Genomic DNA, 14,438 nt, shown 5'->3' with positions numbered 1-14,438 from the left:
TTRTTYYTCCCTAGGTGCAGGAYTCTGCACTTGCCCTTGCTGAACCTCAGGAGGTTCCTCTCYGCCCAACTCTCCAGCCTGTCCAGCTCTCTCTGAATGGCAGCACAACCCTCAGGTGTGTCAGCCACTCCTCCCAGCTTGGTATCATCAGYAAACTTGCTGAGGAGGCACTCTGTCCCCTCATCCAGGTCATTGATGAAGAAGTTGAACAGGATGGGACCCAGTACTGAGCCCTGGGAGACGTCACTAGCCACAGGCCTCCAACTAGCCTCTGCACCACTGACGACGACCCTCTGAGCTCTGCCTTTCAGTCAGTTTTCAATCCACCTCACTCTCCACTCGTCTAATGCACACTTCCTGAGCTTATCTAGGAGGATGTTATGGGAGACAGTGTCAAAAGCCTTGCTAAAATCAAGGTGTACAGTGTTGACTGCTTTCCCCTCCTCTACCCAGCCAGTCATTCCTCCATATGTCTGGAGATGATATCGAGAATGAGCTGTTCCATCACCTTTCCAGAGATGAAGGTGAGGCTGACTGGCCTATAATTGCCTGGGTCCTCCTCCKTGCCCTTYTTGAAGRCTGGAGTGACACTGGCTTTCTTCCAGTCCTCAGGCACCTCTCCAGTTCTGCAAGACCTTTCAAAGATGATGGAGAGCGGCCTAGCAACAACGTCTGCCAGCTCCCTCGGTACCCRTGGGTGCATCCCATCCGGGCCCATGGATTTGTGGATGTCTAGCCTGCCCTGAAACTCTCTTATCCTATGCATGAAAAGACTGTCCTGATGTCTTGAGGAGATGTAAGAAAAGGTCTAGCACCTCGTGCAGTCTGAGCACTGGGGCAGGTGCCACAGTGGCCAGTTTGGAGCACTGGCCCCTCACTCTCTCTTTGCACAGACTGTMTGGGAAGCTTGGTGACAAATGTCTGAACTTCTGTGCGTGCAATTTTCATGCCTAAACGTCGGAACTTCTATGTGTACTATTTTCATGCCTAAACCTAGACAGCATGACTATTTCTCTTCCTGCTGCCTCTCTGATTTTCCTTCCTGTCTTGGTTGATAAAAAGGGGGTAATGACTTCATGTAGCTGTCAAGATCACAGATCTGTGCTGTTATCATATCTTCATCATGTCCCTTCCAAAGGTAGTGACAGTTTGTGGATGCAGAGGAAGAAGAGAGAGAAGATGTAAAAGAACAAGTGCCTGAAGGGCATAAGGTGACTGCCAGGGGCATGAAGGAGAGAGAAATGAGTATGTGGGAAGCCTGTGTGTGCATGTCTCTGCAACTGGGTAACCCTTGAGTCCGTGAATCACTTTTAACTGGGCATCCTTTATCATGTGCAGTGATGTGGAAGGAGGAATATACACAGCTTGCAAGAACTGCTTATTGGCTAATGCATGTAGTGAGTTGCTGGGACTAATATGCTCCTGAACTAACCTTTACCATGCCCATCATCCCCAGTGGAGGCACTTGAGGAGTCTCTGGTGGCCAGGCTGTTGTTGGTCACTGTTGCTCTTTAGAACAGGCCGAGTCTCAGTTTTGCTGAATTGCCGTTTTCCACTTCTCTGCCTTTTCTTCAGTTTTTTTTTTTGCCTTTTCACATTGGCAATTTTCACTTGAGTCTTTGAATTGCTATTACTGTCTTAACAATTGTGCTTTTGCATAGTTTCTGCCTTTTTTTTKGGGGGGGGGTGAAAGGGGGGTGCACTCCATCGCAGCTCAACAGTAATTTTTTTCAGTAAAGCTGAACCAAGGTCACTTAGCTGTCCTGCACTAGGCTAGGCCTATGACCACACGCAGCAAAACGGGTCTGTAGGCTATTTTTGTGTATGGTGTATTACCGCCTAATATTACAATATAGTCTACACAGTCTGATCTTTCTGAGCCACCCTGGCAGTTTACAGAATTTGGATCCTTGACTTAAACTTTTGGCTGTGTATTAAATTGAGGCTGACATCATCACTTGCAGCTCGAAAGTAAGGAAGATGTGACTGGTTTTCTCTCCATCTGTTCTTCTGCATTTCATGGATCATGTGTACAGATCAAGGATCCTGCCTCTGCCAGCCTCGGGGATTTGTGTGTGTTAAAACTTCACTGTTTGATACTACTTGGAGAACAGCAGAGAGGAAAGGAATCTTCCCTTGTGTATGCTTTCTGGATACAAGATAATACTGATGATAACTCTTACCCTGTGCTTGCAAGGGTGTTTCTGAAGAACCAGCTACTTGCTTTTTGGACACATGAAATAGAATTTTGAGGACTTTTCTATGGGAAGTTTTCTTGAAAGACTCATGCAAGAACCTTCCCATCTGCCTTGTCTTAATTGATTTTGTTTTCTGAGTTACTCAAATGAGGATTCCTGGGTTGCTCTGTACCTACTTGTTCCATCCTGGTAAGAGAGAATTTCTCATCCAAATGTTTGTCTGTGGGGGTCTCAGCTTCTTTTAAATGGATCTTCTTACTTTGCCTTTTCAGGATCGTGTAAATCATTTCAATTGCATTACGCTTTGTAAAAGTGCTGGCAAGTGTTGTTGCTTAAAAGAGTAATTCTACTTCAAATGTTCTGAACTTCCTGAATTTTTTTAGATGATGGATATGTCCCTCTGGCACTACTTCCAAATTTCATGTTTCTGTCATGGTTTTTAGCTTTTCTCTTTTCTTTATGAGAAGTTGAATTATATTTGTTTTCTTCAAGTTCTTTTCTGATGTTGGATTCAATTTGTGTTGTCATTAATCATGGGTTGGAAAACTTTGAAACTTTAATTCCAGTGCCATTGATAAATACCATGGTGGTGAATGCCCTAAGTTTAAACACCTCCAAGATTTTTACTTTTATGTATTATTAAAGGAAACGTTAGTCTTTCAAGAGTGAGTTTATAGATTAAGTTAGATAAGGACCACTCTGTGGATTCCTGTATTCAAGTTAATACCCAGTATTTTACTGTTTTTAAATTTTATTGTTGTGCAAAAGTTGCTCCTTTGTTTTGAGCTAGAGTGGACATGGCTTCTRCAGGGGTGGGACATGCCTCTGCTTCTAGCGTAAGTGGAAACTGTGAGTGCACCACATAACTGGTGGCAAAAATATGAGGAAAAACTTGCATTAAAAAAATTGTGGGCCATTCGCTTTGTCTTGTATTTTGAAGGAGGAATATTTTACAAAGCTTAACTAATAGCACATCAGCTCGATTTTACAAAATGGGACAGACTCCACAGTGTGTTTTTAGTCAATTTATTGTTGGCAAATGGTATCAAAACAATGACATGCGAGTTTGAGGCTACAAAATGGGCAACAATCATCTGCCTGATACAGTAAACTCTGACAATGAGCTGTTATAATGGGCATGAGTTTAAATAAAATGTAACTATTTATAAAGAACATACACTTTATGTGCACAGTGTAGTATACAGTCTTACTAGACAATTTCTGGGAAGAGATAAAAATAATTTAGGATGAAGACACTATTTATTTTTACATTGTCTAAAAGCAAATAAATAGCTACTTTGTGCCTGAGGATAATTTTTCTTATTCTTTTTCTTACTCAGCTCCATGTGGTTTATTTTGCGTGATTTGGTTGGTATTTTTGTCATTCACTTTAAGCCATTGCAGTTTACCTGATGTCRCTACCCCCTATAAAACCAGAATAAAATCTTACCTCTTAGTTTTTGAATTCCTAAGTGATCTTTTTGTATCCTTTTGACATTTGTCTGTAAACTTTAGCTGTTGCTATTTTAGTTCCTTTAAAATTTCATTCTGTATAGGAGCTGAGGTATTTGCAGTTTTCTTTTAATGACAAACTGGGCTGGTTGTTTCTGATCAAGAAAGACTGCATTAAAATCTCACTCTGACTTCTGTTCCAATGTGGTTTTGTCAAATGCTTCAGTGAGCATATCCCCAACTGGCAAACTTCCCACAGAATCGTGCTTGTTATGCTTCAGGTGAAGCTTGTAGAAGAATTTCAGGTTGCTTGTGAAATTTTGGTTGAAACAGCAGGTTGTAGCGTAGGTGCAGAGAAGGCAGAATTTCTGAGTCTGACACTTTAGCTTCTCCTCAGGTCAAATCCTGAATTCTACTGCCTACAGATTCAAGCTTTTCCTCYGTAATTGCAACGTTTGTTCTTGAAGCACGTTGCTGTGGCAGTCTGTGTGACAGAGTATTTGGTCCCCTCTGCAGAAAGCTGCTGAAGTGCCAGGCACTCTGGAGAGAGGGGGAGGATTAAGGCTGTGAAAGAGGAAAGGGCCCYAGAAGGCAAGATTAAGGTTGAAGTTTAGGCTGAGTTTTTGTTGCTGTCTTTTGAGATAACAGGAAGGTTGAACCTCTCAGAGTTAAGTGTACGAACTCGGCTCTTTAAAACAGTGTATTTTAAGAATGTTATTCACCCTGTTCAGAGCAGCTTATACTTGGGATTAGTTGCAAAAGGGGCAATATGACTCTTTAGTGCAGTACTTGTAATATAATGAGTTTGGCTCAAGTGAGTGTTTTCAGATTTTATTATAATCCCAATTATATTTCACATGAATATTATTTTTTTCACAATGGAGTTGGTTATTTCTTCCAAAGGTTGTTGTTTCCATGCATGTATTCAAGTTTTTACTAAACAGCTTTAATATACTAGTAGGGCAATAAACTTCCTGGCATGGACATTTATAAACAATTTTCTAAAGTTGTAGATTTCCCCCATCTGGTGTACCAGTTTGTGTATGTTTATTTTTATGAACATATATGCAGTGGCTGAAGCTGCGCATCAGTAGTATCACTATGAGGCAGGAGGAAGGATGGGAAGAGTGACATTTTGCTGGTCTGTCCCTCTCCTAGAATGCCATTATTGCCTTTCTGAGGTCTTGGTATGGATAGAAGCTCAGCTTTGAGTTGTAATATTTATTGCTTGATTTTTGTTGTCTCTGTACAGATTTTCCAAGTGATCAGTCCTGTCTGCTTCGATGATTTAGACTTTCCAGGGAAGAAAAGGACTGACTTTATTTATCTAATGTTATCTAACTAGAATTTTCTCTAGTGGTATAGCTGTGTAAAATGTACCTCTGAAGATTCAATAAAGTAATGGTTATTGTGTTCATTTAGGAAAAATGGTTATTCTGTCATTAAAGAGTTTTAACAGTCTCAGAATATTAGCAGAATAAAATATTTTGGCAAATGTCTGAAGAATGTTTCTACAGTATCCAAAGTGACTTTGGTTCTTAGCAAAACAAACAAACAAACAAAACCCCCAAGACTCCCCAAAATAGGACAGCATGTTTTTAAACTAGAGGTTATATCTATTAATTTTTAAATTAACTTTCTTATGGCATTTAGAAACAGTTATTTCAGTTGCTGTGATTGAGGTCAGAAGCTCAGTGATGACACTTGGTGATGTGTGAATTTGTATATGCTCTTCTGAATTTTCACTGCAGCCTTTCAGACATTTCTGCTGTCAGGGAAATCTGCATCAGGCAGTTTTGGCTTTYGGGCATACATCTGATGCCACTTCCTCATAGGCTCAGTTTTGATATAAACTTCCCCTCTGGGAATTAAGATCCATTCAATATGTATAAAACTTTCATGTATAATACCATACTTTTCTGCTTGCTGATTTCTGAAGTGTTAGAGAAGGCTCCAGCTTCTAATGAAGAGTATCTTGTCCTCATGCTTTATTAAGGATCCTGTGCACTGATGCTTGGGATGAGTTCAGGTGCAGTAGTGGTGCAATGTCTGATTGTAAGTCTTGCTGCCTTAAAAACACCTGAATATCTGCCATTTTTCCAGGGATTTTCTTCTTGCTTATCTTTTTGCCATGTTTTACCCATTTGGAAACACATGACAGACTAAGATGATAAAATTTGCACTGTTTTGCCTACATAAATGCATTTGAAAACCGTTACATCCTCTTATTAGTAAAACATATTTATAAATATTTATTGTTTAATTCTTCGTATGCTACAACTAGCAAACAGGGTTTTAGCTGAGAAGTAGAGAAGAAAGTTTTCAACTCTAAAAAAAAAAAAAAAAAAAAAGACTTTGGCTCCTTTAAGCAGGAAGAAGGATTGGCTTAACAGTATATTTATGACTGTCTTATGATTAGTCTTATGACTAAATTAAAAAAACAGAGGCCACCGTACTTAGCAATATTTTACACTTAAACCTGACTTACTTTATAGAGTCTTTTCCAAATTTTTGAAAACTACAATCTCTTTTTGGCACATCTGCCTCTATATGGCCCAGATGAGTTGGCAGCAGCATCTTTCTTTCAGGATGATGGCTGTAAATATTGGCTCTGAGTGTTTCTGTCCGCCCCTGCACTCTGGAGGAGTGGAGTTGCTGTCAGTGATTAAAGGCAGTTTGCAGTCTTCTGATAAACACCTGCATCCAATTCTTGCTCCCGTGTCCTGGAGGAACAGAACAGCAGCTCAGCATTTCTCTTCAAGACTTTATGGGCAACACTTTTGAGGCAGCCAGGCAAAAGGAAGTAATGCTACAATTTAGGAAACTCTGATGTGGATCTGATATTTTGGAAGTTTCTTAAGTTTCTACAATAAACTTTTGAATTCATTTGTTCTCTATAAGCAATGTCTTACTATATTTTTTGGGGAAAAAAGGATAATTTAATATCTGAGTAGTGTTGGTATTATAAAGTTATTTCAGGAGTCCAAAATCATTGCATATGCTTTTTAGTCCAGTGAGGCATCCTGTATGTGTGACTGGATGTGCATCTCATCAATATTTGGATAAAGGCTAAATTTGTAAATGTTAAGTGCCTTTACTTCCTAGATCAAACTACTAATTTTTTCTTAAGTTAGGGCAGTGCTAGAGCTCTATTCTTGTGCTAGCAATATTCGGTCTTCTGTCAGACAAGTCTGTACATAGAAATGATTTCTCAGTATAAGTATTCTGTTGATAGAAGTATTTTTTTTAAAAAAAAAACAAATAGTTGAATCATTAAAAAAGATGCATGTACAGCTGTATAAATCTAGCATAGCAATAGTTATTACTGTTTTAAAATGATTTAGTAGCTGAGCACCTCACCACCTTCAGTATATTTATACCTAAGACTTCTCTATGAAGCAAGGAGACATGCCTATCTCTGTTCTTACAAAACTGTATTTGAGAAAGATTAAGTGGCTAATGTTGTATGCTACAGCATAAACCAGTTGGGAATTGAGCTTTGGACACTGGTTCTGTGTCCAATGGAGCTGAACRTTTTGTACAGACTCCAGAGCAGTGTGAGCTGGCAATAGCTAGGTATTCTGGCAGTCTCTGATATACCACGCTTCAGAGAGAGACAGATGTGCAGAGTTGTGACTTTTGAATATGTTTGCTCAAAATTTTCTTCTTTTCATTGCATACCACTTCATAAATGACACATCACATTTCTTAACAATCTTCTGGTGCTTGTTATGAAGAGCTACGTGGTGCTTTTTTGTTCAAGGAGAAATATTTTACAGTCTATCAGATAGACAGCATGTCTTTCAAAAGCATCATGAGTTGAGGTGTCCTCCAAAACCTGCAGATGGTCTGACTGATTACAGCACAATGATCCACTATAACGTTTTCTGCTCTGCAGGCCCTAGAAATGAATTTTCTGAAAAATGTAAACAGTAGCAATACAAAAAAATTATTTCTGTATGTATGAATTTAAATCTCATACGATTATGATTCTTTTTGTAGTAGGTTAATAAAATGGATGCTTGCAAACTGTTCAGTCTTACTGTAAAATAGTCTTTTTTTTGCTCTTGATCTTTAAATCTTTAAGTGGCTTTTGAAGAGTATAGTTGCTTCATTTCCTTTGTTTTCTGTGTAACCTACTGATGTTGCAAATGTCTGCTTCATTGTCTCTTCCTCTCTCTTTCCCCTGCCCCAATGAACATGCAGGAAGTAATTTTGGGACTGCTAAGGATCTGGTGGAAGAAATAAGATCATTAACGTCTGAGAAGGAGGGGCTGGAAGGACTTCTCAATGAGCTGTTGGTGTTGAGTGCCAGAAACGTCCGAAAATTAGAGAGAATTAAAGATGATTACAACAGACTGAAACAAGAACTTGAGCAGGGAGAGACTGCCTTTGGTAAGTAATTCACAGGCAATTACAGCTGTTGCTCAGTCCTGGGCATCTGGAAGTCTGCTGGGTTTGATGAGCTGCCTTACATTTCATGAAATGTACACTGTTTCTGAGGAAAGTTTGGCCAGGATGTAGGTAAGCAATATACTGCGCATGATCTTCAGCTTTGTCTGGTTGCTGGTGGAGGAGGGGGAAGCTGAGGAAGAGGAGGAGTATTCTGGCAAGATCCTGGTTTCGGGATCTCTCTTAGCCCAGTTCTCAAACATTTTTTTTTCTAAGCCCTGTGTTGTAGCAATGCTGATGAGGCCCTGCATATACTCACATCAAGTGATATACACATAATCTTTCAGATGTAAGCAGAAGATGATGTTGTATGTAACAAAGATAGCAACATATTCAATAAAACTTTTCTTGGCAACTCAAAATGTGTGGGGTGAAAGGGGTGCATGGTTCTGAAGGCAAGGGTTCTTTATTTAAGTTTATGATTGGGGAGGATTTAAACAGCTTAACAAATAGAGCTTGCATATCCTCATAAGCAGCGCGCTTGGGTTGCAGTGTTGTAGTGGAATTGGAGAAGTTATCTGCAATTATGGGAAAGACTACAGACAAAGAAGTAGCAAAGCCACTAGGCTTGGCCGATCTCTCTGTCTGATGTCCCCTCTCGTGAAGTTATGCAGATGAAGTGGCYTTGCTGCTTGATTTAAATGCAACTCAGCCTTTTAAATTACTGATTGCAAATGTACAGTTACTATGATTACCTCTAAACAGCTGAGTATAAATCTGAGAGATTCATTAAAGCTCTAGAGATTTGAATTTCTCTGCTTTTTCTTGCCTCTTCATGATCTTTTGGGCCAGAGGTTGGTTGAGGACAGAAAAGTGCCCCAGTTTTAAAAGAACATGAAATCTCTTCATAGGCAAGTAGATGGGCTGAGTTATCTTAGAAACAAAATGTTCTGTAGACAACTGAACATGTCTGAAGTGATTAAACCCTTTAAAATACGCAGAAGAATATGTGTATACGCCTAGATAAGAACTTGCTTTGTTAGAAACTAGATGGCTAAAAATTTTAACAATATTCCTCAAAGAGATAGTTAGGTTAATACTTGCCTGAGTAAAGTGATCCAAAAATGCATTGTGCAATGCTTCCTGATTGCCTGGATTTGCAAGTGAGTGGAAAAGGATTCTGAATTTCTAAGCTGTCCGTTCTGTTGCTATTTTGTTTTTAGGACATTGAAACATCCTGTAACACATAATTTGTTTGATTTTTTTGGGGGAGGGGAGGTGGGGAGAGGGAAGGGAAACGCTTCTCATTTATATTTTTATTCACCAAGGTTTCAAACGAAGTGTATGTAAGACACTTGCTGAAGCAACAGAACTGGTAGCAGTAGAGAGACTCTTTTTTTCCTTTGCATTTATATAGCTGCAGTCAAGTGTCATCTTTTTCTAACCTCTACTGCCCTAAATTTATTACAATAAATTGCAAAATGCAGGATGTTTACCAAGTGGATTGTTCTTTAAATTTTTTGTGATTCTGTAGGAGTTAGAAGAGAAATTTTATCTGTGTGTAAAATAAAACTCTATTAAGCACATCCTCATCAGAGAGAGATAAATTGAAATCGGAGATCTTCCCTAGTCCTCATCCCTGTCCCTCTTGTGCGTAGTCTACACCATTTGCTTTTTTAAAAAATGGAAACTCCTTTAGGTTTGATAACACTACCATAAGACTGATACCAACACATTTAATTAAAAAAAGGCCTGCTGGTACACTTAGTGAACACACTGAGCCTTAAAGGAGAAATCCACTTTTATGAACCAGTTGTTGTTTTGTGCAGTAATTTTACGTTTGGAGATTAAAGCGTAGAATAGAATGGGAATAGAATTTTATTACCGTGGGACAGTTATATATTATGATCGAGGAGTTTTTTACTATGGCTGTTGCTCTCTTATTTTGTTGGGTGCTGCACCCTGTTGTCTGTGGTGGACTCACTGGGAATAGGGATTGTTTTTTCAGGGCAGTTGCATTTTGCAACTTTTGGTAAATGAAAACTTAAATGAATTGACTTTTTGAGATATTAATGTTCATTCTCATATATATTTACACTAAGAAAACAAAAATGAGGAAGTGAAGAACCAGCTTCCASTTGAATTCTGTTTTAAAAGGTATTTTGAATGAGGAAGAAAGAATTTTGGGGAACTTGAAGTGTTACCCAAACAATACTGTCCCCCTTCCCTCCATTTTGATAAGTTTTTCTAAACATTCCTGTCTTACAATGTTCTTTTTTAAAAGCTGTTATTTCACACTGACTTTTCTTTTCTCCCTCCCTTTTCTCCCTTTCCTTCTCTTCTTGCTTCCCTAGATTTATTTTAATCAGAATCGGTTCCCTAATGGGTTCACCATGTGGTCCTACAAACACTAGTGCCCCTTCAAGGGAATATATAGCATGAGGCTTGCAAAAGGCAGCAGGAGTGAGAGGCAGAGCACGGCTGCTGTTTTTTCCACTAGTGCTGGTTTTGCCAATTTAGTATATATAGAGCTATAATCCTATACTGGAAATACTAAGGTGAAAAGAGAGCCGTCAAATGTTGCACAGTGAAATACATTGCAGACTTCTTACATAAAGAATAATACGAAGGTTGTACTTGCTGTGAGCGGAGGTATTTTTGCTGCTGTTGTTTAAAGGAGCCAAGGATAGTTGTACTGGATTTGTSTGCCCTGTGAAAGGTGCGATTTAAGCCGGAGTAGCAGAGCTATATCATGGTGGCATGGTCCAAATGCAGCCGCACAGCCCAGCAGGTTTTTTCCCTTTGTGTTATTAACACTAGCGAGATTATAARTAGTGTGTCTACAACCCCCAAAGTTGAACCAATTTCCCAGGAATCTGGAACAAATCTATTCATGGCTTTTTCCTTCCTTTTTCCTTCCACAGTTCTAGATTCAGGTCTCAGCAGCCTTTTCRTTTTCACTGTGGCAGTAGCTCTGAGTGTAGTTAGAGCCTTGCCGCTGGACTCTTTAGCCTGGAGAAGACAAGACCTAGGGGGGATCTTATAAATGTGTACAAGCATTTGAAGGGAGGGTGTCAAGGGGACGGGGCCAAGCTCTTTTCAGTTGTCGCATGGGACAGGCCAAGAGGCATTGGGCAGAAACTGAAGCACAGGCAGTTCCGCCTGACCGTGAGGGGGAATTTCTTCCCTGTGAGAGTGACAGAGCACTGGACCAGGTTGCCCAGAGAGGTTGTGGAGTCTCCTTCTCTGGAGATCTTCAAGGCCTGCCTGGATGCAACCCTGTCTAACATGCTCTAGGTGACCCTGCTGAGGCGGGAGGTTGGACTAGATGATCTCCAGAGGCCCTTCCAATCTTACCGATTCTGTGGTGCTAGGCTGTGCACAGGCATCCCAGAGTTGGTTATACTTTTAAGCTGGAGCTAGCTGACTTATTGCAGGATTCGAGGAGGAAGCCAGGCCCCAGGTTTTGTTGTTGGTGAAGCCAGTAAAATCTGCACTGCTGCTGCTGCAAAGGGCACTTCTACCTTTTCCTCTACCCTGGGAAAGGTGATGGTGCCCTGTCGTGCCTGGAAGCCACCAGCTCTGTGCTGGTGTGAAGCCTGGCTCTGGTAGGGCTTGATAGCCTGCCCTGAGCGTGAGCCACGCGGCTTATGGTGGGGAGTGTGTGGACCTGCCGCTTTCAGTGACAACGCGGTGTTGCAGRAGTGTGGTTTGGCAGCAAGACGGCTCCTGAAATGCTCCTGCTGCTCAAGCTAGTAATGCAGCTGGGACTCAGCTGCTCTGTGCTATGGCTAAAATTAGCACGAGCGAGGGATACCATTGCTTTGAGCAGACTCTTACTTTTCAGTTTGGCTTCTCCCTCTCGAGCTACCACCCTGTGGGAGAAATGCTTTCTCCATCTAACTGCAGTGGCTGGGGGTTTTACCATCTTCCATTAASTGCCCACGGTTAATAAGGGAGCGTGTGGGCATTTCAGGCAAAATGAGGTGGGTTAACTTAAACAGCACAAATGGTGTGGGCTAGCCTGGTTGCTTTGTGTGCCAAGGTGGGCTGGGAATGTCCCTGCGATTCCTCCTCCTGGCGGAGTTGCGAGTGAGCTCTGCCATGCTTTGACCTGGCTCCACTGCTTGTGAACTAAATGTCTGCCGCAGACTGAACAAGAGTTACTGGAAGTCAAGCAAAGGAAGCAGTCCCTAAGTCTTCTCTTCTTGGAAGGTTTATGCTAGTTTAAATGAATTGGTGGGTCTTTCACTGTCTTTTGCTGTATGAAGATGCTTCATTTTTCTCCTGGAGAGGTAATCTGATTAACTGGATGCCATGAGCAGTTGTCTGCCCTCATTCTTGCTTTCATATTGTTTCCAGGGAATAATCTTCTACTTTTCCTCAGAAGCCCTCCCTCTTTTCTTTTATATCTCCTTAAAACCTTCTGCGTGGGTATTTCTACACACAGCCATGTTTACATCATCTTGAACTGTTATCTTTTGTGCCTGTGAACTTCTTAAAAAAACTTATTTTGAAATGGCTGTTGAACTGAAGATAATACCACTCGCCTGAAAATATCCTTTTGTTTTTTTTWAAAAAAGGAACAATAAAATGTGTGTATGTGTGTGTCTCTCGTGTGTATACATTGGTCACCTGTTTTTTCTTCATTAATAATTGTTGATTTCTCACAGCAAAGTCGATATAAGAAAGCAGACGTCAAGGGAAGAGACTTAATCACACAATAATCAGAACTGGAATTTTAAATAGGATGCATCATTAGCATGTTAATGAATTTTCTCACTTTGTGCCAGCTGCCCAAGTATAAAAGATATTGCAGATGTAGTGCAAAAATCAGGCTTGGCTTACTGTGCTGAGAGCTGTCAGTGTTTTCTACAAAGGAGACTTGATAGAAATCCTTTCATATTTTTAGAGATGCTYAAAGATATTTTTTCCCTTTGGATAATAGAAGCATCAAAAAGTAACATATTGGTTAGTATTTTAGGATGAATAGTACTAATTTGCCCTTTATTATAGTAACTGTCTTTTGAGGGCGTCAGAGGACTTTTATAGAAGCAATCTACTATTACTGCCATTTTACACATACAAAAACCAGAGACACAGAGAGGTCGTGCAATCTTACTTGAAATGGTAGTGAAGCCAAGTTTCCTGATTGGTGCTCTGGCAAGTTGAATTGATCGCTTTAAATGAACAGAGCTGAAATTAAGTGATATTTTGTGATGARGTTTGCGTTCTTCTAGACTGCAGGAATTTCTATAGCCTTTGACATAGCGGTTGTGAGAAAATCGTTGAAGATCTTGTGCTTTACTCTTGACCAGGCCTGTCTTACGGAGTCAAAGGGCTGTGTTATGCCGAGGAAGGTAATTGCTTTGCAGCCCCAAACAGCCAAAACCTTGTTCCAGACAAGTGAAACTTAATTACTTGCATGTCTGCCAAACTGCTGGATTGCACTTAAAAAGCCTGGCTCGCGCTGATTGGCATTTCTAACCTGGGGCTGGAAATGAAAACTACCCTCTTGTCTCCGTTTCCTCATTACCAGTTTTGAAGGGCAGATTTGCCTGCTTCGTTTGCTGAGTCCCTTTTCTGGCTGCACTCAGCCAATTTCCGCCCCTTTTACATACGCTTTGGGGAAGACGTCTACCGGGAAGTATGTGTGTATGCTCAAAACCAGAAGGGCCCCTGTTACGGCACCTAATTGTCGGGTTGACCTTTCCGAGTCACTATAAGCAGAATTTCTGTATTGAATGGATTTCTTGAGGAAATGCAAGGTAAAAGGCTATTATGTGCGTCAAAGCAGCTTATTAACGCTTTTTATAACCACTGTTTGAAGGGTGATACTGCAGTCTTCACTGCTGAACTCTCATTGACATCACTGAGGGCTTTATTGCCTTAGAAATTGCTTGTGTTGGTCCTAAAGCTCTTAACCAGCCTGCTGGTGGAGTGACTGAGGCTTCCTGGAGATGAACAGAGAGATTATTAAATAATGAATTGGATGTAGCCTAGGAAGCTGCAATTCTCCTTTCTGAAATGAACGTAGCATGCTTTCACGCTCAGTTTTTCTTACTTTTGTTCAATGAACATGCTCTGCATGCTTACACTGAATACCTCATAGCTGTTTTTCTGGTACCTGAAGAGGAACCTATCCCTGTCCATTTTTTATTTACTTTTTTTTGAAATAAATACTTGGCTGCTTAAAACTGAAGTGTGGCATAGTTTGTTCAGAGTGTACTTTGAAGAATAACAAAAATTCTCATAGTCTTTTTACAGTTGTGTTTCAAAAGCTCTATATTTGGCCATTATGCAGAATAGAATTAATCACTCTGTAACTTAACATTCATGCAGTCAACAGAAACTGCTAGATGTGCTGCTTGAAATAATATTGGCTTTACGTATCAA

General features: G+C 40.4%; 1 protein-coding gene across 1 annotated transcript in view; it reads left to right on the top strand.

The window, feature by feature from the left end:
* Nucleotides 1–14,438, top strand: part of DISC1 (DISC1 scaffold protein) — a 208,517-nt gene that overhangs the window by 89,680 nt on the left and 104,399 nt on the right. The window contains 1 exon segment of the mRNA XM_085315478.1: nt 7,857–8,045. Coding sequence (XP_085171604.1) covers nt 7,857–8,045 — 189 coding nt within the window.

The sequence above is a fragment of the Rhea americana genome, unplaced genomic scaffold (genome assembly GCF_003343005.1).
Source record: "Rhea americana isolate MKP2758 unplaced genomic scaffold, rheAme1 scaffold_43, whole genome shotgun sequence".
NCBI classification, from domain to species: domain Eukaryota; kingdom Metazoa; phylum Chordata; class Aves; order Rheiformes; family Rheidae; genus Rhea; species Rhea americana.
Note: the sequence above shows the minus strand (reverse complement) of the source record. Positions and strands in the feature narration are given on the sequence as shown.